The 22,085-nt window shown below is 57.1% G+C and overlaps 1 protein-coding gene across 3 annotated transcripts; it reads left to right on the top strand.

Moving 5' to 3' along the window:
- The first annotated feature begins 1,048 nt into the window (after positions 1-1,048).
- FHOD1 (formin homology 2 domain containing 1) lies at positions 1,049-17,358 on the top strand. 3 transcript variants are annotated; one of them, XM_059857249.1, is made up of 24 exons: positions 1,049-1,285; positions 7,381-7,487; positions 7,620-7,684; positions 9,010-9,077; positions 9,164-9,269; positions 9,644-9,738; positions 10,154-10,265; positions 10,358-10,452; positions 10,541-10,684; positions 10,803-11,017; positions 11,171-11,281; positions 11,579-11,602; positions 12,276-12,329; positions 12,742-12,908; positions 13,161-14,011; positions 14,268-14,420; positions 14,562-14,744; positions 14,999-15,118; positions 15,271-15,432; positions 15,533-15,723; positions 15,796-15,988; positions 16,071-16,224; positions 16,310-16,486; positions 16,945-17,358. In XM_059857249.1, the coding sequence occupies exons 1-24, from the start codon at positions 1,100-1,102 to the stop codon at positions 17,025-17,027; spliced, it is 3,816 nt and encodes a 1,271-aa protein (XP_059713232.1). In that variant the 5' UTR covers positions 1,049-1,099; the 3' UTR covers positions 17,028-17,358. The 3 variants fall into 3 exon arrangements, with proteins under 3 accessions (XP_059713232.1, XP_059713233.1, XP_059713234.1); XM_059857250.1 differs by lacking the exons at positions 11,579-11,602; positions 12,276-12,329; XM_059857251.1 differs by lacking the exons at positions 1,049-1,285; positions 7,381-7,487; positions 7,620-7,684; ... (1 more) ...; positions 9,164-9,269; positions 9,644-9,738 and adding an exon at positions 9,954-9,972.
- The last annotated feature ends 4,727 nt before the right edge of the window (positions 17,359-22,085 follow it).

Here is a 22,085-nt window from a genome sequence, read left to right as displayed (position 1 = left end):
CTGCTTGCTGATTAGGCCATCCACCACGCCCTGGGACTTGCCACATCTCCCACACCCCATCCCTGAGGTTCCCAATCCAGGAAATTCACACTCCATGTCCTGGGTGGGCAGCAAGCTATGCCCAAGCAGCCCAGAGAGGTGGGATGCTAGGCAGGGGGCAAGAAGGGACGCTGGCAGAATGCTCCATGAAGAGCCAGCTCTGACCTGTGTCCCTGCAGGACAGGGCAGGACACCTTAACCAGAGTAGCACCTCTGGCTGGTAGTGCCTATGGCATGGGCACTCTCAGATGCTGGGTGCCAGTCTGAGCCCACTGGCCAGGTAGGAATGGGCCACAGGACACTTCCCTGGGAGCCTCAGTGGCATCACCTTTTCTCATCTCTCTGCCTGGGAACAAATGTGCTGCAAATGTTTGCCAGCAGAAGCCAAAGGCTGGAGAATGCAGGCTGGAGTCAGGAGCAAGGGGAAAGCTCCCTGCCCACCACTCCATCACATCTGATCATTGTCATTGTCCAGGTGATCTGTCAAAAAGAAAGTAAAATGGGTTTTACACAAGCTTCGCTTTGCAGTTTAAGCTCAGTATGCCCCACTTCCAGAGTAGCACCACAACACCCCTGGATCCAGGAAGCTCACCCTGTGCTGCTTCCCCCCTGCCCCAGGACGGGGAGACGCAGCCCAGCTGCCCATCCGTGCTCCAATTCACCTGGGGTGAGCCGGCCAACCTGGTCCCCTGGAGCAGCCTGGAACCTCATGGGGCCTGGAGCATCCTGAAGCATCCCAGTGGTGCCCCGCAGGGCCTGGAGCACCCCTGACGCCAGAGCAACCTGGGGTCTGGAGATCCTGGATACCGGGGCACCCTGAAGGAGTCCCCCAGAACCCGGAGCATCCATCCTGGAGCGCCCCTGATGCCAGAGCATTCCAGTGGAGCCCCCCAGAGCCTGGAGCATCCCGGCGCCTGGAGCATTCTTCCTGGATGCGCCCGCGGGAGGGCGCGCCGAGCACCGAGCGGCCTCTCCCGGGACAGGGGAGGGCGGAGGGGCCGGGCCGAGCCCGTGTCCGCCCCGGTGCGGCGTCGCTCGGGGCCGCGGCGGCGGCGGGGCCATGGCGCTGGTGGAGGCGTCGGAGGCGACGGTGCCATGCCGGGTGCAGTACCTGGAGGACGCGGATCCCTTCGCCTTCGGCAGCTTCCCGGAGCCCCGGCGAGCCCCGGTTTACGCCGTGGAGGAGGCGCTGGCCCTGGGGGCGCAGCTGCCCGCGCTGCACCGCCTGGTCGGGGCCCCGCTGCCGGTGAGCTGGGACGGGGACGGCGGGGAAAGCACCGTGCGGGGGACGGGGTGGGGATGGCTGGCTAGAGGGGACCGGGGGGCGAGGGATCGGACGGTGTGTCCCCGGCAGTGCTCCCGGTGTGAGTCACGGCGGGATTTGTGAGCCCCTGCGGGAGATGCCAGCCTCGGTCGGCCCTGAATGAGTCGGCGGGAGGAAGAGGATGTGCTGCTCAGAGCAGGCAGGAACCCTGGCAGGGGGAAGCAGGATGAGGGTAGGCGTCCATCCCTGTGTGGTCGGGGCTGAGGCCGGCAGCGTGTTCCCCACCGGCCTCGCACTTCCACGCCGGCAACCGGGAGCGGAGCACACCGGCTCCGCCTGGGAACCTTCCGGTGTTCCACCTCGCTGGGGAGGTGATGGTGGGGCTGGAGGGCCACCGGCCCCTCATCTCACCGGTCCGGCAGCAGCTTTGTCACCGGAGAGCAGTACGGAAATGCATGCTGAGCAATTTCCTTCAGCTGGGAGGAAGGCAGGAGGCCGAATGTGAAGCGAGGCACCGTATCTTGTTTGTGTGTCCTCAAGTCTGGCTCGGGCTGGGAAGTGGAGGAGACAGGGGAGAAAGGGCACCCTCCCTGCGTATCTCCTGTGGACGTGATGCTCTCGGAGCATCCTTCTCAGGATGGGGACAGGGTTGTTTTCTTCCTCAGGAACGCGGGACCCAGCAGAGCTTGGCAATAGCTGAGCATCTCCGTCTTGCAGCACTACAGGAGTGCAGGGAAGGGAGGCAGGAGCCGCGGCTGGCTTGGGGGAGCTCCGCTCAGAGCCAGAGCGGAGAGATGGAGCAGCAGGAGGGGGAAATTCAGCTCGGTGTGCCCGACACTGAGCTTGCTGGCCTTCCAGGGTAGAGGGGATCACTTTGTGACCTTTGCCTGCACCAAAAAAAAACCCCTCCCGTTTATTCCCCTTTTCATGTTTCTTGGAGCAAAGAAGCAGCGTCTCATGTCGCCGTCATGGGATTTTTAGGCGGTGACTAAAGGGAGTTTGTTTGGGAACAAACAGCCTGGAGACATGACGAATGGAGCAAACTCAAATTTCAGGCGTGTGCTGTGCTCCCTGGGCAGGAGCTGGCTGTAACGGGATCGCCAGCCCGGAGTGCTGCCATGGTGGCACGGGGCAGTGGCAGGGGGAGGGGAGGCTGGACACTGCGTTCCCGAGGGCGGGAGCGTTGCAAGGAGGTTCTGTGCCCAGCAGAAATGAGTTGATCCCGGGATTTCAGGCTCTGTTCTCTACCTAACTCAAGCTCTGGATATTTTTTTCCTGTAGTTTTCCTGTATCATCCCATGACCCTTGGTGAAATCACAGGGGAACCGCCTGGATCCTGTTCTGGGTTTATAAACCAGATTTCTAGATTATATAGGTTTTAAGCCATGCTGCCTTTACCACACAGCGCTCTCTGAGGCAGCAAGGGCTGCAGAATGTCCCACCTGACAAGCTGGGATGCTGGCTGGTGTTTACATGAGCAAATGTGTTCATTGGGAGCCTCCTGCACTAGGATTTACAGCCTGTGGAGTGAGGTCAGACTCCCAAACCACCCAGCTCAGTTGAAATTCAGAGCTGGCACCCTTGAAGCCATGCAGATGTCTTTCCCCTGGCATGACCAGCCAAAGCCTCCCCTGGTGCCTTTTGTGCCAGGTAGCACTCAGCTCCATTAGTCACCACCCCAAAATTAGTAAATGAACAGTCGGATTTTTCCCAAGGAACTGGCTGTAAAAAAATTCAACTGGGAATGCCCGGTGCCAGGTTTGTCCTGCTGGGCAGCATGCCTGGACCTGCAGAGCACTAGAAGAGGGTGCAGCAGCCAGGAGGGAGCTGGGCTGGGGTACCCTCATCGCTGGAGGAAGATTGAGCTGCAGGCACCCGGGGGATGAGCTGCTATGGGAGAGCAGATGAGCCCTATCCTTGCTGGGCCCAGCTAAGCAGCTCCCTGTGCTGGAAACAGCTTAGAAATGATGAGCAAGAGGTTTCTGGTGCAAGCATCACTGCCTTGAATAGCCTGTCCTGCCCCATGACACCCTTGGTGCTTCCTCTCCCTGAACAGGACCTGTCACTGATGACTTTTTCATGCTCTCCGGGAAGTCTGTTTGTGCTTGGAAATACCTTCCTGCTTTGTTTGCTGCTGCTGCATTGTTTGCCTCCAGGCTGATACTATCTTCTCCGCTTTCCAGCATTTTTCTAGTACCCTTGGGTGATGCTTGGGCAGGGCGTGGCCATTCTCTGAACCTCTGCAGGCAGGTTTTGACAGGGCAGGTTTTTTTGGCTGTCCTGTAAGTCCCCAAATGCCCCTTCGACTCCCTTGAGCACTATCTCACCTCTGAATCTGGGGATTTTTCCAAACAATTGCAAAACCCATCAGGCTAGAGTTTTGCATTCTCCTTCCTCCCCCGGAAATCTGGGAAGAGCAAACAGTTCGCTGGCCTCAGTGCCATAAACTTGCTGAGAGCTCTTGTACTCAATAGACGTGCTGGTGGGGCAATCTCTGTGTGTGAAGTGAGCAGTCCCCATCCCACAGCCCTGTTGCCCTCTGTTTCCTAACAGGCTTGAGGAGGGCTTTGGTGAGGGTCTTTGCCCCACTTCACCCCTGGATGGTACAAAAGCAGTGAGGAGGGGTCGTCAGCAGCACTGAGTGTTGGTGCTCAGCAGCCCCCAGCACTCCCCAGCTCCCAACACCATCCTTGCATGGATCCTGGGAAGGGAGCTGCAGCCAGGAATTCATGCCATGGCTTTTCTCGGACACCAACTGCTGCCTGGGACTGGGGTCCTCCCACTGCCACAGGTCTGTTGATGAACAGCAAGGAGATCTGTTAATGAGCAATGAGCCCAGCTGGAGTAGCTTCCAGTGGGAAGCAAGTTTGCACTTCTGGGCCAACTCTGGGTGACCTCTAGAGATCCCTTCTGGCTTGGGTATTATTTCCTGCCCCCATGATAAGGCAGTGGCATGTTCTCATCCACTTGCTGCCATCCATCATGCAGGAGTGGACGAGCACCTGAGTGCCCTGGCAAAGGACGCCCCTCTTAACCCTGCACCTAAATTGTGGTGAATGCACTTGGCTGGGGTTTGGGGCTGGGGTTGGGGTGGGTCCTGTAGCAGGTGAAACTCTATAAACCTTCAGCCCCTGTGTCTTTTGGGAGGAAGAGCAGCAGCTGGTGATGCCAGTGCTTTCTGACCTGTCAGTGCCTTGTGTTTAACTGCTGTCTACTATATTTAAATAATATAATATTTTTCCTGTAATTTCCCCACAGCCTTTCTAGAATGGCCGCAGCGATGTTGAGAAATTGTGGTTACTGCAAAAAGAAAGTGTTAGACAGGGGGTAAAAGTGGTAAAATTGTTTCCTTTGCTGACAGATAAAGAGGATATTTGCTGCCTGGCCTTGGAGCATGTGGGGATGCTGTGATAGGGGTGAACAGGAAAATGTGATACTGTGGTGGGTGGTGTGAGTTCGTTTGTGCATGGACAATGTCTCCATATTGGAGGTGAGGAGGTTTCCATCACACCCCCATTGAAACCTGGAATGGTTTGGGACCTTAAGGGGATCATCTTGCTCCACCCCACTGCCATGGGCAGGAACGCCTTCCATTAGACCTCTTGTTCCAAGTCCCATCCAACCTGGCCTTGAAAACTTCCAGAGATGGGGCATTCAACACAGACAGAATCCTTTTCCAGGTCGTGGGTCCTTGTTCCACATCAGGACTGGCATGAATATCGTGCCCTCAGCAAGACACCAGAACCTCGCTGTGAATGGGTGAAGGACATCCATCCTGCTGCAGGGTGTCTGGGACTCCCAGGAGCCATGGGCTGGATGTGTGAGCGTGGGACACTCTCCTCTCCCAGCTCTGCTTTGCCCTCAAGTCCCCATTGTCCTCAAAGTCTGGCTCATTTTGTAATGGTTTACCAGGCAGGAGACAGATGAACCAGAACCACCCTGCACTGGGAGCTGTCAGTAACCTGTGACCCCAACTTGGTGCCCCTAGCAGCATGACACCGAGATCCCAGCTTGATCCTACAGGGTATAAACCCCTTGTCTGAATAACCCCTGGCCCTGGGGCAGTTGCTGCTCCCTGGCGTGGAAGTGCTGCCTAGGATTTTTGGCAGGGCTGCAGGAACCTGGGATGGCCTCTCCCCATCCCCAGGGAGGCCACAGCCAAGCCAGGGCCCAGTGCTTGGAGCATCCCTAGTGGGAAACGTTGCCAAGCTCACACGGGAAATACACGGGGTCAGGTCCCAGGGGCTTGGCCTCCCCCGCCAGCTGGGACATGTCACCAGCCCCAGAGGAGCTGGGGATGTTAACTCTGGCTTGCTGGGGCTGTGGCAGCCCAGAGAAGGCAAGGCTTTTGTACTGGGGTGATTTGCTCTTTGCTGACTTAGAGTGCCTGGGTGGATGCAGGGATGCCTGAGGGATGCCCAGGAGGCTGGCAGAGGTGCCAAGGGGGATGCAGGGGTGGCCAGGAGGGTACAGAGATGTCTGGGAGGATGCCCCGGAGTATGCAGGAATTGGCTGGGTGGATGCAGGGATGCAGGACAGCCAGCCAGCCTGTCCAGGTCGATGCAGGGATGCAGGACAGCCTGCCCCAGTGGAGGAATTGAAGCATTCCCCAGTGAGCAAACCCTGTGTGGGGTCAGTGTTAGGCACTCATGCTGTGAAGGCAGAGCTGGCAGCCAGGAGTACCTGCCCAGTGCCAGGTACTGTGTTTGCCAAGCCTGTGTTTGCTGCACATGGCTGGCTGGCGTGGCCAGTGACCACAGGAGGTGGAGTGGGACACATCAATGTCCAACCCAACCACAGTGCCCTGCCAAATTGCCCATGTTTAATTACTTCAATGCATGTGTCATTTGACTTTACCCTGTGGTATTAATGTCACACCCACCGTGAATTCATATGTGTGAGCTCATGCACAATGCTGGGATGCAAGGAGACAGGAATGTCATGGAAAGGAATCCCAGTGAAATGCAGGAGCCATATCCAGTATTGCAGTGGGATCTCCAGGGCTGCAGTGGAGAAAGGCATTGATGGGAAAGGCAGAGAAGCTGTGACTGTTCCCGTCTGAGCTCCTCAGCCACAGGACTGTGCTTGGAGCTTTTGCAATTTGGGGCTGAAATTGAGGTGGGGTTTTAGATGGCTGATGTATCCCCACTTCTCTCCCCTATTGCTGCTTGCTCTTGTTTGCACCATGAGCAGCTATAATAATCGGGGTTTATCCCCAGTCCTCAATTCCTGGCCTGCAGATTTGTTCCTTGGAGATGGATTGAGCAGGGAGAGGGTGGGGCAGGGGAGTTGCAAGTGCTTTAGGAACAGATCCAGATGTGCAGGGGAGGCAGGGTGCTGGCACTGCCCTCCCTCTGCTTCTGCTCATGCCTTGAGGGTGAATTGCCACATCCCAGAAGACCTGCCTGGGTGCTGCTGGCTCCAGGGTACCTCAAGGACTTTGTGGATGCTGTGCCCATTGTCTGTGCACCATGGGTGCTATGCATGGACTTTCTGGGAAGGTGCCCCTTGCCCCAGCCTTGTCTCAGGGCTATGCTTATCCACATTCTGATGGAAGATGCCACGTGGCTCTGGGCTGAGTCAGAGGGTGTGCCAGCCAGGGCACATCCCAGGGATTTGCACTGCTTTGGGGGGGTCCCTGCCTGGGCTGGGTGCCTGACAGTTCCCTCAGACCCAGTCCCTGCAGGCAGGGGCAATTTGTCAGCCTTGGGAGGAGACAGGTCCTGCCCCAGTCGAGCCCCTGCTGACTGGGGGAGCCCCAGGGAGCCAATCAATCTCTTGTCATGGTTCCCATGCAGAGATTGCCAAGGAGCTGGATGCTGGCAGGACCACCCTCACTTAGCCTTTTCCAGCCTAGGGCTCCATGTTTCTCCACAATCAGCACCAGGCTGAGGCAGAAGGAGCTGGGGCATTTCCCTGCAGAGCCAGTGACTGGGGGCAGGTGGACATACCACTCCACTGCAGGATGTGTCTGCCAGCTGATTTTGGTGTGGGTGGGAGGGTGACCTGGGAATGCTCTGGGGGCCTGTAGGCCTGTGGTGGGCATGGACACTCAGCCTCGCTGTCTGCATCTCCAGCTGGAGGACTGCACGCTGCAGGTCTCACCCTCTGGACACTACCTGGACCTTGACTTATCTTTGCTGGAACAGAAGGATGATCTGGAGGGTTTCTATGAGGAGGTCAGGTAGGGCACATGGGTTACCTGAGCCCTGTGGGGACACAGGGACCCCACATGTGTGTGTACACCATGGGCAAGGAGCCAGGGGCTGGGGTGATCCCACTGCAGGCACTCACAGCATGTTTTCCCCCACCTTAGGAAGGGGAGACGGCCGACCCTGATCCTGCGCACGCAGCTCTCCGTCCGAGTCCACGCCATCATCGGTGAGTCAGGGCTGTTCCCTCCTCCAGCCTGGTCCAGCAGCTCCACTGCCCTGGATGGGGGAGGTTTGGCCTCTGCAGTGAGTTTTGGACAGGGTTTTTGTGATGGAGAGCGCTGCTTCCAGCCCATAGCCCCTCCCAGAGATCGGGGGATGTGGTCCTCATGGGGTACCCGCTGGGTTAATCCCCTCCATCCTCAGAGATCAGGACTTTTGCCTCTTGGGCTGGGAGCCCACCACTCACTGCAGCTATTCTGGGTCATTCAGGCAAGCTCTAAATATAGCTGTGAAGACATAAACAAAGGGCTCTTGCGCAGCAGAAAGTGCTGCCATGGTTCAGGCAGCCTGCTCTGAGGTCCTGCAAAATATTCAGGAGTCTCAAGCCTTTTTTTTCTTTGGCAGGGGGAAAACAAGCACTGAGCAGAGTGATGCCAGATGGGCATCAGCTGACTGTGCAGGGCTGCAGCTGAACCATGCAGGAAGGGGCAGGAAGCCCAGGGTCAGGGTCATGGTCATGCTCTTTGCCAGCAGTTCCCAGGCTCTGTCTGAGCCCTGAGCTCTTCTGCTTTTCCTCCCAGCAGCTCTGCCTTCCCTCCCAGCTCTGACAAGCTGATAAGCAAGTGGAGGAGGCTGCTGGGACACTGTGTTTTACAGGGCATATCTGGAGGACTACTTGGACGTCTTGTTTTTGCCTTGTTGCAGCTCTAAGCCTGACCCAAATAAGTTGTGTGGCTAACTCAGTTTTTGCATGTGGGAAATGCTGGCTCCCAATGGCCTTGGTGTCTTCATGGGGCCTTCCAGCTTCCCAATGCCCTGGCTGCTCCACGCTGGCTCCTGCCTGGAGGCACCACCCCCATAAGCACATAGTGTCCACCCCAGTGACAGTCCTGCCCCTGAGCAACCTGTGTCACAGTTACTGGCCTTCCTATCCCCATCCTGTGTTTTTTCCCAAGCCCTGGGTCTGCTGGGAACTCTGGAACCATGGCATGGCTGTGCCCAGGGAGGGATGGCTAAAAGTAGCTCAACCTCTTGCCTGTGTTCCTGTTTAGGTTCTGCACAAGAAACCAGAGGGGATATTTGTGTCATTGCTGGTCAGAAAAAGAGGGCAAAAAAAAAGGAAATAGGAAAGTGGGAGGCTGAAATATGTAGTTGTGGTACAGCAGCTGCTTCCAGCCAGTGTGTCGCACAGCCAGAGCAATGCTGGGGTGATGGCACAGAGATCAGGATCAGGATAAGTTAGGATGAGGGGCTTTCCCAGGAAGCTGGGAGCATTTGGGAGCCCAGGTTCAGCAGTGAGCCACTCACACCACATCTCTCCTTTCCTTCCAGAGAAGCTGTACAACTCACAGGGGCCTGGGCTGCGGAGGTCCCTCTTCTCCCTGAAGCAGCTCTTCCAGGTGAGGTGATGCTGGTGTGGTGGGGGACAGGGGCTCCCCCAGGGCTGGCTGCCACACTGCAGTAACACTTGGCCTTCTCCCCACAGGAGGACAAGGACCTGGTGCCAGAGTTCGTGAACCTGGAGGGGTTGACATGCCTGATCAAAGTTGGGACAGAGGCTGACCAGAACTACCAGAATTACATCCTCCGGGGTTGGTATTTGGGCACACGGCTCCTCTGGAGCAGGTTCCCTAAAGAAGCTGTGGATGCCCCATCCCTGGAAGTGTTCAAGGCTAGGTTGGATGGGTCTTTTATGCAACCTGGTCTAATGGAAGGTGTCCCTGCCTGTGGCAGAGGAGTTGGAATGGGTCTTTAAGGTCCCTTCCAACCCAAAGCATTCCAGGATTCTATGCTTGTCCCCAGGGAGGAAGGCTGGCACTCAGGGCGGGTGAGCCAGAAAATCTGCCAGGGCTACTCTGCCTTCCCAGCAGCCAGACATTTCCCTTGCTGCCGTGGTGCTGTGCAGGGATGGGAGTTCCCAACCCTGCCTGCTGCAGTGTCAGCCTGCCCACTCTCTGCCTTGCAGCTTTGAGCCAGATCATGCTCTTCGTGGACGGAATGCAGGGTGTCATCAACCACAACGAGACTGTCCAGTGGCTGTACACACTGTCAGGAAGCCCAGTGAGTGCCTGTTGCTCTTGGGGGGGCTGTCTGTGCCCTCCACTGCATCCCCTTCCCTGCTTGTTGCTGTCCCCTTGAACCATCCCTCAGAGGATGTACTTCACTCTCTGCCTCTGGGCTTGGTACCTGGTACCTTTGCTTGTGTTGGGTCCTGCTCCCAGCCTTCTGGAAGTCACCCAGGATCTGCAGACCTCCCTATCCTGATGTCACCACATTCCCAGGCACAGAGCTTGAGTAAGACACTCCTGCTCCAGGTCCCTTCCCAGTCCCTCTCAGCCATCAGCCTCACAGCTGCAGATCCTTGGCCCCACGGCAAAGCCCCTGGGGCATGGGCACAGCCACCCCACAGTGCCCCAGCAGCACGCTGGCAGGCCCCTGTCACTGCTGCTGTCCCAGCTGTCATCCCTTGTCCCAGTTTCGCCTGGTGGTGAAGATGGCACTGAAGCTGCTCCTGGTGTTTGTGGAGTACACAGAGCCCAACGCCTTGCTGCTCATCCGTGCCGTCAATGCCGTGGACCAGGCGAGAGGTGAGTGCAGCTCCAGCTTCCTGCGAGGTCCCTGCTGGGGGACAGTGTCCCCTCCCAGCCTGCATGTCACTTGTTCATGCCTCTTTTCCCAGGTGCCTGTCCGTGGTCCAATTTAATGGCCATCCTGGACCAGCGCAACGGGGCTGACACGGAGCTCCTGGTGTTCACCATGACACTGATCAACAAGGTCTGTGGGGGTGTCCCCATGGTGCCACACTGCTGGGGCTCAGTGTGGGTCACCCCAGTGCCAGCAGCCTCCCTCTGATTCTGCCCAGACGCTGGCAGCCCTCCCAGACCAGGACACCTTCTACGATGTGACTGACTGCCTGGAGCAGCAGGGCATGGAGCAGGTGGTGCAGCAGTACCTGGGCAGCAAGGGCACCGACCTCGACTTGAAGCAGCAGTTCACTCTCTACGAGGTGAGGGGGGCTCCAGCAGGATCTGGCCATGTGCCACCTGCCTCCATCAGGGAAGGTGAGTGCATGGGGTGGCAGGGATGCTGCTGTGCCCAGTCCCATGCCTCTGGTCCCTCCATAGAGTGCTCTCAAGCTGGAGGATGATGTGGAAGAGCCGCCTTCAGGGGGACGCAAAGAGCGGAGGAGGACAGATGAGGGCCGGCGTGGGTGGCGATCCCAGGGTGGCTCCCAGGATCCCAGTGCCGATGCCCAGCCACTGCTGGGGTCTCCTGGCACTCCAAAGGAGCCCCCAGCTGAGGACACCCTGCCTATCTCTGCACCAAGCAGCCCAGCCGAGTAAGTGCAGCTGGAGGTGGTCTGTGGTGGGGATGCTCCTGGGATGGTGAAGACACCGAGATGCCACATAAGCAGCACTTGGATCCATTGCTGGTGCAAGGGTGAAGAGCAGTCCTGTGGGACCTGCTCTCAGTCCCTGTCTACTTCTTCTAGACCCTGTCCCACCAGCATCTACAACAGCACATCCAGCGTGCGGCTGGCCCTGGCCTCCCCCCCGGCTGAGAAGGAGCAGCCCCCGGGCCCAGGAGAGCGTAGTGTCTACAAGTAAGGAGCCAGGGGGGGCTGGGGGCATGGAGGTCCCCCAGGGCAGCAGGGTGGGCTCCCAGGATTGTGAGGTGTGTCCATCCCAGGGCACACTCTGCCTTTCCCCTTGGGGAAACAGTCTGGGAGGGCACTGGAGCTGGAGAGATGTATGAGGGGGCAGCAGTTATCAAAGGGTCCAGTCAGGGGCTCCAAGGCATCCTTTGGGCATGCACAGCTCTGCTCCAGCTCCTCCTCATTCTCCTCTCTGCCCATGCTTGCCTTCTCCTCTGCCCACTCTTTCTGTCTTTCCTTTTGCAGGCTGCACCAAACTGCCCCTGTCTGGTAAGTGCCTGGCTCTGCACGTGCATGCTCCCTCCCAGCATGATCATAGAATCATAGGATCCTGGAATAGTTTGGGTTGAAAGGGATCTTAAAAATCATCTAGTTCCAATGCTTCCACACGATCAGGCTGCTCAAAGCATCCAGCCTGGTCTTACAGGGATGGGGCATCCACAGCTTCTCTGGGCAACCTATGCCCACCACCCTCACAGGGAAGAATTTCTTCCTAGTATCCAATTTAAACCTACTTTCTTTCAGCTTAATGTCTTATTAATTCTCCCTTGCCCTATCCTCTGGGGGAGCAGTCACTTGCACTCACCTTGCTGCCCCCATGCCTTGCCTTTCCCCTTCAAGTCCTGCCAGTGGGACCCCAACCCACTCCCCCATCACCCCACAGGAAGTGGCACACTCTGATCCCTGCTTTGGGGTGAGGTGTCCTTGCTGGGGGTGGCACAGCCCACTCCAGGTGTTGGACAATGTCCCATCAATGTCCCAGCACCTGATGCCGCGTGGTGCCTGGGCCGGAGGGGACTTGCCAGGGCTCTCCTGGCTCCCTGTGAACCCTGGGGCCATGAGGCAAGGGTTCCATGCTGGAGGGCTGCCAGGTGGGTGTGTGCAGGATGCATGAGCCCGGGAGGACTGCCAGCAGTGGGGGCTAACCCCTGTTTTCCCTCAGGCGGGAGGATGCCCCCTCCTTGCATGGGGACAAGCCTATTTTGAAGAAGTTTGAGTAAGTAGAGGCATGCGTGTGTCTCCAGGCATGCGCTTCCTTGGACTGGTACCCAGCTGGAGGTATCTGGGCTCTGGCCACACAGGCATGAGGAGCAGGATCATGCCCTCAAGTCTCTGCTGTGGTGCCTTCCTGGGTTTTGCAGCTTTTGGATGAGGGTTGCAGTGAGCACCAGGTCTGTTGGGACCAACTGGTGACAGCAGCACCCTGTTGGCACAGCCGTGGGGCCATCACCTCTCTCTGCAGGGCTCAGAGGAGGTTGAATCCTTGGTGTCCCCAGTGTGGTGTGGCCAGTGCTGGGGGTTTCTGTGCTGTGGGACTGGCTGTGCAGTGTGGCATGGCGTGGTTTGCTGGTTGTCCTATTGCCCCCATCCCTGCTTTGCTTTTGGCCAACATCCACCCCATCTTGCAGAGCTCGCTTTTTGGAGAACCTGGCTGCAGCCCAGAAGGAGAAGATCTCTTCCATGGCCAAGGGACGGCTCGATGTCCTCAGCGATACTACACTGGAGCATCCTACTGCTCTTGCATGGGAAAGAGACCACGGCACCTCTGATCCCAGGATGGAGCCACCCAGCATAAGTAGGTGGTGCCAGGGTGTGTGTTCCCAGCTCATCTGGGTCCCTAGGGTGGGGATTAGTGGCCCCTTGGTACCCATCCTATGCCTGTATCTGTGACACACAGAGCCTTGGAGGAGGTGGTTGTACCTCCTTGCTCAAAAAGCTGGCATCTGAGCACACCTCACTGCAGAGCAGGACTCCAGCTCTACACTGAGCCCAGCACCACCTGCCCCCTCCAAGCAGATTATCCCAGCTTTTCCCTCTCTCCCTGCAGGGTCTTGTTTGCCTCGATCTGACATCACTGACTCCTGCAGCACCATCTCCTCTGACACCAAGTTTATGCTGGACATGCTCTATGCCAAGGGCTCCTCGGAGTCGGGGAGGGAGAAGGTGTTCCATGAAATACCTCTATCCCCCCAGATCCAGGGTGAGGTGGAGATAGACACCAAGGGAAACAGCAGCCAGGAGCAGGAGAGTGCCCAGCCCCATGGCAGGGCTCCAGATGGGCCAGTAGCCAGCGCCCATGCCAAGCTGGTACGTGCCATGTCCAGCATAGATGATGAGACCCACACGCAGAAGCTGGAGAACACTGGAATGATGCCCATCAAAAAGGACACAGAGCTGACATGGGAGCGCCTGGAGACCATCCCCGTGCAGCTGAAGATCAAGGATCTGGACTTTACTGACTTGGGGGAAGAAGAAGATTTTGACATCCTGGACACGGGGCCAATGACCAATGGGTCTTTCCTCCATCCTGGCATTGAAGCAATGAATGCTGGAACATTCATGGCTCCCCCTCCACCTCCTGCCCTCCCTGGTTGCCCACCACCTCCACCTCCTGCCCCCCCTGGTTGCCCACCACCACCACCTCCACCTCCTGCAGTCCCCGGCTGCCCACCCCCACCAGGGCTGCCAGGTCCCTCAACAACAGATGGCCCCTCTGAGGCCAAGAAGAAGAGGACAGTGAAGCTCTTCTGGAAGGAGCTGAAGCAGCTAGATGGCACTGTGGGGCCTGGCAGGTTCGGCCAGGGGACACTTTGGGCATCCCTGCAGAATGTCGAGATCAATACTGCGAAACTGGAGCATCTCTTTGAGTCACGGTCAAAGGAAGTGCCAGCCTCAAAGGTACCAGTGGGCACCCACTGGCCGAGGAGAATTGAGGGGTGGGAGGAAAGCTGTGGGTTCCTGTGGGGACCCTGTTACCCCTACCCTACCTCAAGGATGGGCACCAGAAGCCTGGAGGCTCAGTGGGGATGATTATGGGCAGTGCACAGATTTGGTTTGGCTCACTGCCTGGTCTGTGTTTGGTTCCCCGTGTTCATAAGTTCATGAAGGTGAGCCCTTTGCCGGGCTGTCCCCATCCATCCTGTCCTCTTTGCAGAAAGCCATTGATGGGAAGAAGGTGGTGGTGGTGTTGGACCCCAAGAGGAGCAACGCCATCAACATTGGCCTCACTGTGCTGCCACCCGTCCATATAATCAAGACAGCTGTACTCAACTTTGATGAGTTTGCAGTCAGTAAGGAAGGGATTGAGGTGAGCACAAGAGAAGCAGGCTCAGCTCCTCTGAGGGCCTCAGTAGGCTATTTCCCCAGGCTAGGAGGCATCCATGCCATGATGCCTGAGCTGACACACCCTATGTATGGAGTCTGACATATCTCTCTTTCCCTGCTCCAGAAAATCCTAACCATGGTCCCAACTGAGGAGGAAAAACAGAAGATCCAGGAGGCCCAGTTGGCCAATCCTGATGTGCCTTTGGGCTCTGCAGAGCAGTTCCTGCTCTCCCTGTCTTCCATCAGTGACCTCACGGCCAGGCTCCAGCTCTGGGCCTTCAAGCTGGACTATGAGAGCCTGGAACAGGTACGGAGCCATGTACCCCATCTCCCCTCTGCCCTCCCACTGCTGACACCCAGCAGTGCTAAGCATGAACCAAGCATGTTTCTGCTGAGGACCAGTTATATCCAAACATGGGAGGTGCCCCAGCATGGGATGCATATCCCCAAGGCAATCATGGGCTTGGATTGATGAGGAGGTGGTTGTCCTCATGGGTGAATACTGAAGCTCCTAAGGGAGAGAGTGGCCAAGGGATCTCACCTGCTTCTCCCCTCACCCAGGAGATCGCAGAGCCGCTCTTTGATCTGAAGGTAGGCATGGAGCAGCTGGCCAGAAATCACACATTCAAGTGCATCTTGGCTACACTGCTGGCCATGGGCAACTTCTTGAATGGTTCCCAGGTGAGGAGCAGGGTGAGGACCAGTCATGGTCTGTGGGCACCCAGAAGGGTCTGTGGGGAGCTGGGAGGTGGTGGTGGGGACCCAGTGGATCTGCAGACTGGAGGTCTGCTGGAGTAGGGATGAGAGTCCCTGCTGAGTCCATTGGGTTTCAGAGCAGAGGCTTTGAGCTCAGCTACCTGGAGAAGGTCTCGGAAGTGAAGGACACAGTGCACCGGCAGTCCCTGCTCTACCATCTCTGCCAGATGGTGGTAGAGAAGTTCCCAGAAACCACTGACCTCTACTCAGAAATTGCCTCCATCACCCACTCCGCCAAGGTGAGGCCAGGCAGGTGACACCTGAGCAGGGGGAGGGTGTGGATTCTTTGGCTGCCCAGCTATGCCAGAATGGCCAAGGACTGACACCTCACTCTTCCAGATTGACTTTGAAGAGCTGGCCAACAGCCTGGTGCAGCTGGAGCGGAGGTGCAGGGCCTCCTGGCACAACCTGAAGGTGATTGCCAAGCATGAGACTAAGCCAGTGCTGAAGACCAAGCTGACAGAGTTCCTCAAGGACAGCACCCAGCGTATCATCGTCCTGAAGGTGGTGCACAGGCGTGTCCTCAACAGGTTGGTGGCTTGGGGACTCAGCAGGAACCTTGCAGTCCTGTTGGTGGCCCTCTGTGACTGTTGTTCCCATAGGTTTCACTCCTTCCTGCTGTACCTGGGGTACCCAGCGAGCACGGTGCGGGATGTGAAGGTGACGTCCATCTGCAAACTGCTGCAGGAGTTCGCCCTGGAGTACCGCACATGCCGGGAGCGCGTGCTTCAGCAGCAGAAGAAACGCGCCGCCCACCGCGAGCGCAACAAAACCCGGGGCCGGCTCATCACCGAGGTATGGTGACACTCGGCTGGGTGCCACCAGGAGGTGATGATGCTCCCCATGTCCCCAGCACCAACCTCTCCTCCCACTGCAGACTGAGAAATTCTCCGGCATTGCTGAGGCAGTTCTGCCACCTGCCGTGGTGTCCAGCAGCCCCAAGGAGCAGATGGAAGCAGGTCACGAGAGCATGAAAATTCTGCTGACCTACCCCACAGATATCCCTGCCCGCCGCAGCCGAGCCAGCCAGGGTAGGAGCAGGATGGCAGGGGAACTGAAGACATGCCCAGCTGGCTGGGAACAGCTGGTGCCAGCATCCTCATTGTCCCTATGCAGGAACAGGGCATGGCACCCCAACCCAAGGCTCTCCAGCCCAGGAGGATGTTCCCAGCTCACCTGATGATGCTTCAGATGAAATCATGGACCAGCTGGTGAAATCGGTGACTCACAATGCCAACCCCCGACCCTGCCCCAACAAGGAGCGCAGGAGGTCCCGTGGCAATAGGAAGTCCTGTAAGTCCCATCCCTGTGTCCTTATGCCCTGTTCCATCTCTGTTCCATGCTCTGCCCCTGTACTCTGTCCCATCTCTATGTCCCTGTCCCATGTCTGTGTCCCTGCTCAGATGCTTTTTCCCAGCTCTGCATCCCTGTCTCCTTACCCTTTCCCATCTCTTTGTCTCTGTTGCCATGCCATCTCTCTTCCCATGCTCTGCCCAATCACCATACTCCCTCTCATCTCTGTCCCCGCCGCTGTCTTCTGTTCTATCTCCATGTCTCTGTGCTCTGTCCCTTGTCCTTTGTGTCCTCATTCCCATGCCTTGTCTGGCCCCTACCCCACGGGCCACCCTGAGACCAGTCCATGCCCACTGCACCCCATTACCCTGTCCCTGCCTGAGCAGGTCCCCGTGTATGGGGACTCTGGCACCCAGAGCTGCTCGTGCTGGCAGTGCCACACTCTCCTCTTCCCGCAGTGCGGCGGACGCTGAAGAGCGGGCTCACCGACGAGCTGGTGCAGGCCCTGGGCCTGGGGCAGGTGCCTGGCATGGAGGTTTGAGGGGGCTCTGGCTGCTCCCCACTGCCAGCAGCCCCAGGGCAGGATGTGGTGGCAGCCCCTGCAGTCCCAGGAAAGGCACGCTCTGCACCTTTGGCCTTGCCTCACTTTTCCCTGCTGGCCTCCAGCTCCCAGAGGTGCAGGGAGCAGAATGGGAGTGATGCCCCAGAGCTGTTCCGTGGCGACCGGGATGGAGGATGCTCAGCACTCATGCTTGGAGGCTTGAGGTTCATCTTCTCAACAGTATTAGAGCGGTCAAGGGGCTGGACTCAGACCCCCTCTGGGCACTGGGTCTGGCCCACAGCCGCTGTGGCAATAAAATGATCTGACATGCTGCCAGCATCTCTTGTTCCTGTACCTGAGAGGCCAGAATGATGTGATACTCCCTCCCTGGCCAAGCCAGTATCCCTTCTCCTGCAGCCCCAACCTTGCTGCCTGGGGCAAGCACTCAGCCAGCCCTGTGGCTTGTAGGCACCATTGTCCCTCTGGGGACAGCATGATCCCCTCTGTACTGGGACAGCTAGGGGACTTTTCCAGAAGGAGCAAGGACTGCTGCCAGGCTCAAGGCTGCACACTCAAGGACAGGAGCAGTGGCTCAAGCACAAGGCCACAGCACAGTAAAATTGTCTCACACTTCACCTCTCCTTTATAAACCTCTTCTGGGGGGTTTAGCCAGACCCAGACCTGGATCAGAGGCAGGTTGCTTGTTCCCCTCTAGGAGCAGGTCCAGGGCTCAGCAGCCACGTGTCCCCCAGCTGAAAGCCTCAGAAATACCAGTGCTTGGCAAAGACAGGCTGCCTATTCCTGTAAATGCACCAAGGCCAGCATCTGCCTGTCCCCGTGGGAGCCTAGGAGATGTTCCTGCCACTTCCTGTCCCAGTGTGGCTCTTGCCATGCCAGACACGGATTAAACCCCACACTGGGTGCGATGCTCCTCACAGTGGGTACCATTTCTCAGCATCCCCCTCTGCCAGTGCTTTGGGCACTCTCACCTGTGGTAGAGGCATTTGGGAACGGTGTCATGTCATCCATCACGGCAGCTCCACCTCGGCGCTGCCTCCAGCCCTGAATCCCGCACAGCAGGTCTCTGTGGCCTTCAAGGAATGAAGAAAAACTCCACCGGGTAGGGCAGCTTTTTCCTCCTGGCTATCTCTGCCCAGGGTTGTTCCTCTCCCATGAGGCTGGACATGCCAGCCTGCCCCAGCTTGCAGTGTCTGAGATCTTCCTGAGTAGCCCCGAAAGCAGCAAGATGCCACACGGAGAACTGCAAGTGTCCCAGAAGTGCCTCAAGATATGGTCTGGCTTTCCTGCCCTCAGGGTGCTTGACTTGGGGCTGCAAAGAGAGGACAAAGAGGTTATGACAGGTAGCAATGAGCCACAGGAGGAAGGAGAAGGGGGTGAGAAATCATCTTCTTGACACCCTGCACCTACTCCAGGTACCTAAAATGACATTGCACATGTCACAGCCCCAGGATTGTTACTCCTGAAGGCTTGCTGGGGAAAACTGAGGCAGGGTGCAGGGGAACATGTTTGGGTTTTTCCACCTTTTTTTTTTCAGCCTTGGTGTTATTTCCAGGATTCCCAGCCTGGCCCTGGACACACACTGCCCTTGAGTGGCGCCTGAAGTGCTTAGCTTGGCCACAGCACAAGTGCTTCATGCCAAAAATATGACCAGCAGCGGTGATCCCTAAGAAGGAGAGGGGGTGGCAGGATGCTGGAGGCACCTTTGCAAGCTGAGGGGGGTTTGGGGCAGACAGACGAGGCTTGATGGGACCTGGGACACGTGGCTGCAGGCAGCATCAACAGAGATGGGGTTGGGGTGCTGCATCCCCAGTGGGGGGTGGAGACTTCTCGAGGTGGGATGAACTGACCCTGCCAGGGCACCCCATGGCACCCAGCACTTCCATTCTTCCTCCATCCCCAACCCTGCCTCCATCCCTGCGTGGCTCCTGCCCACGCCAGCCCAGGACCACGAGCTGTGTCTTGCTGCCACGAGGGGGCACGGTGGCCACACGCACGGCGAGGCCACCCTAAAGGACGCTTCCTGTGCCGAAAGGATGCCCCGTGTCCCGCCGTTCTTCAGCGACTCGCCGCTGGGCTTCATTTTGTTGTTCTCCCCTGGCTGGCACCCGGCAGGGCTGCACCCTGCTCCCCCTACCCAGAGACACAGCCTGCCTCTTTCATGTCTCCTGTTGAATGACAGCCGCGTCCTTGGTCCTGGCTGTTTGTCTGGCCGGCAGGGACAGGCTCCTGTCCCCTATGATCAGCTGTGTCTCCACAGCTTGTCCTTGGCCCTCATCCTGCCCTGGCCCCGTTCCAGGCAGCAAGGAGGAGCAGGGGACAGCAGGAATGAGCCTGGCTCCACTTTATGTTGCATTTTTGCTCTTCTGTAGCTTCCACCTTTACTGTGATAGATGTTCCCTGCCTTCTCCATTCCATCTTTTCCATGGGACTGTCCCAGCACAGGATCCTGTTTGCTGTCACACTCTGAGGTCACCTCCAGCCTCATGCTACATGGGCATGTCCCCCGTGCCACCCCCAAGTTCAGGGTGGGGGATTGCCCGTGGTCCTGGCCTCGTGGTTGCCATGAAGCCCCACCACCTCGTGTGGGAAGCACAATTCCCATCAGTGACAGCACAACCTCTCTTCTCTTCCCAGGTCAGAGCCATCTTGAATACTTCTTGCAAATACTGGTGCACCCTGGCCACCTTCCAGATGCATTGTGATCATCTACCCCCCCCCCCCCCCAAAATTCCTCCTCCTGCCTCAGCTGGAGGACACCTACTCCACTTCCTGGCCTCAACCCTCTTAAGCAACTTCAGGCTGACAACACACTCCATTCTGCAACCACCTTCCCCAGCAGGATGGAGGTGTGGGATGGGAACCAGGTCACAGCTGCTGTGACCTACTGCCACCTTCCCTAGGAGCAGAGGGAGCAGAATGTCACCTGGAGCATTGCCCAGTCATCTTTCCCTGGCATCTGTCCTGTGACCAAGGGGGAGACACATTTCCCCTGTCCCCATCTCTCCCATGTTGAGATACAGACTCTGTGATGGGCAGAGATGGGAGATGGGAGGTTGATGTTGTGCTGGCAAAGGAAGCACAACATCATGTGTGTCATGTGTGGCATGGGTACCACACATGACCCAGGAGAACACTAAGTATTAGTGGAGATGAAATCACTTTGGAAGTATCACTGTTTCACAGCCACACTGAAGGAGTAAGGTCCCTGCAGCCCAAAATCAGCTCTGGCTTGGAAAACCGTGGTACAGAAAGCCTGGCTGGCAAAGGCTGTGCAGGCACAGTGATACAAGGTCCTGGCCAGGGCAGAAGGTGAAACCACCCAAAGCCATTAATGCATCTGGAAACGGAGCTCTGTTTTGTAAATACCTGGGGATCATGTGCAACGTGAAAAAACAAGTTAAAAGCAGGAATGTTCTGAAGACAAGGGTGTCTGGAAAGAGCCAGACCCAGGGGCAGTGCTTGGCTGGATGCTCCACACTGCCAGAAAGGCTCTCCTAGGGAGCAGCCCTGGTACTCTGCAAAGGAGCTGCTCCAGCCATAGCGCCCCAGGAGCAAGCAGGTCCTGCCCTGGGGAATCTTTCCCCAGCAGGGGAAAGATTTGAGCTGTGCCCAGCATCCAGCTGAGGTATGTGGAAACCCCCTACAGATGGAGGATCAAAGCCTGGGTCTCAGGCTGATTCCTTCAGCATGGCAGCAAATGCAGCAGACAATAAGCACCAATGGTCACCTGTGATTTACAGCTTCAAAATATAAGGAAAGATCAAAAGAAGTCCTTTGTCAATTAAGCTGGAAACAAGGAATGGAAACTGCTGGGGAATAAGAGGAAGAAGATCCCAGAACAAAGAGCTAAGGTGGCACCATGGAGGCTGCGGCTGAGGTTGGTGATGCCATAAGAAGTGCCTCCAGGCTGGGCTTTTTTAGACTCAGTTTTCCCTGCCTTAGGTTTGGGAAAGGATCGCAGGGATGTTGGGTGCAGGAAAGGCTTCCTGGAGGTGAACCTGGTTTAGCTGAATCACAGCCACCCATGGATCTGAGCTCCCCAGAGAAGAATGCCACAATAACAGAGTTCCCGCTACAGTAGCAAAGTTCAACCAGAACCAAGACAACTGCACAAAGTTCAGTATTAGGACACAAATATTTGGCGCCAGGACTAATTAATCACTGTCCTTTGAAAGATGCTTTGGGGCAAAATGAGTGTTAAATTCCAGGTGGTGCAACAGCCTTTGTCACCCCTGAACTGTCTACAGCCCTAGCTGTCAATGGGCTCCAGTGTCTCATATCCTCACCATGAAGGATGAACCCCTATCCATTCAAGGGCACTTTGAGGACATTGTGTGGGAGACAGGGAGACCCCTGTGCTTTAGTGCAGCATCCCCTTTCCTGTGGGTTTGACAGTCCATGGTGGGTACTCAGCCCTCAAGTGACATTGAAGGAACTTCAGCCCCATGGTCCCCTCTCCTGAAACAACTGCTCCCAAGGAAGGACTGTACCTCATGGCATTTGTGAGGAAGCAAGAGCTGGCACAAATATCCATCAGCACTGAAAAGGCAAAAGTGGCCTGTCAGACGCTTGCCTGGGTGGCATTTCCTGAGGAGATAATAGCCCTGGAAGAAGGACTTGCTGTTTTGGAGAAGATTAAGTACCTGTGGCAGCAGCATGCGGATGAATCACAACCCTCATGGGCTTAGAGACCCTGGAAATGGCTTATGGCACTTTGAAAACAATGTCATGAATCTTCTGCAGATCAGATTAGGGAGTGGAACAATTATCTCAAAACCTGTTAGTCATGGGAGGCTCCAGGAGCTGGAGGAACAGCCTAGGGCAAGGGGAGCACTAGGAAGATGTGGTGTGTGTGTCCTCCCTCCCAGGGACCTGCTCGAGCAGCCCCAGGAAAGGTGTGGGAGGTGGCTGTGGTTGAACCAGCCCTGCTTCCCTTGAGAAAGGTGAGCTGTAATTAGCAGAACGGGTACGGAAGAGCTCAAGTAGGTCAAAAGGTAATGGGGCTATCACCGGCGTTTCCCAACAGCACGGCGCGGC

Source organism: Haemorhous mexicanus, chromosome 12, assembly GCF_027477595.1.
Source record: "Haemorhous mexicanus isolate bHaeMex1 chromosome 12, bHaeMex1.pri, whole genome shotgun sequence".
NCBI lineage: Eukaryota > Metazoa > Chordata > Aves > Passeriformes > Fringillidae > Haemorhous > Haemorhous mexicanus.
This window is presented reverse-complemented; position numbering and strand designations above follow the sequence as displayed.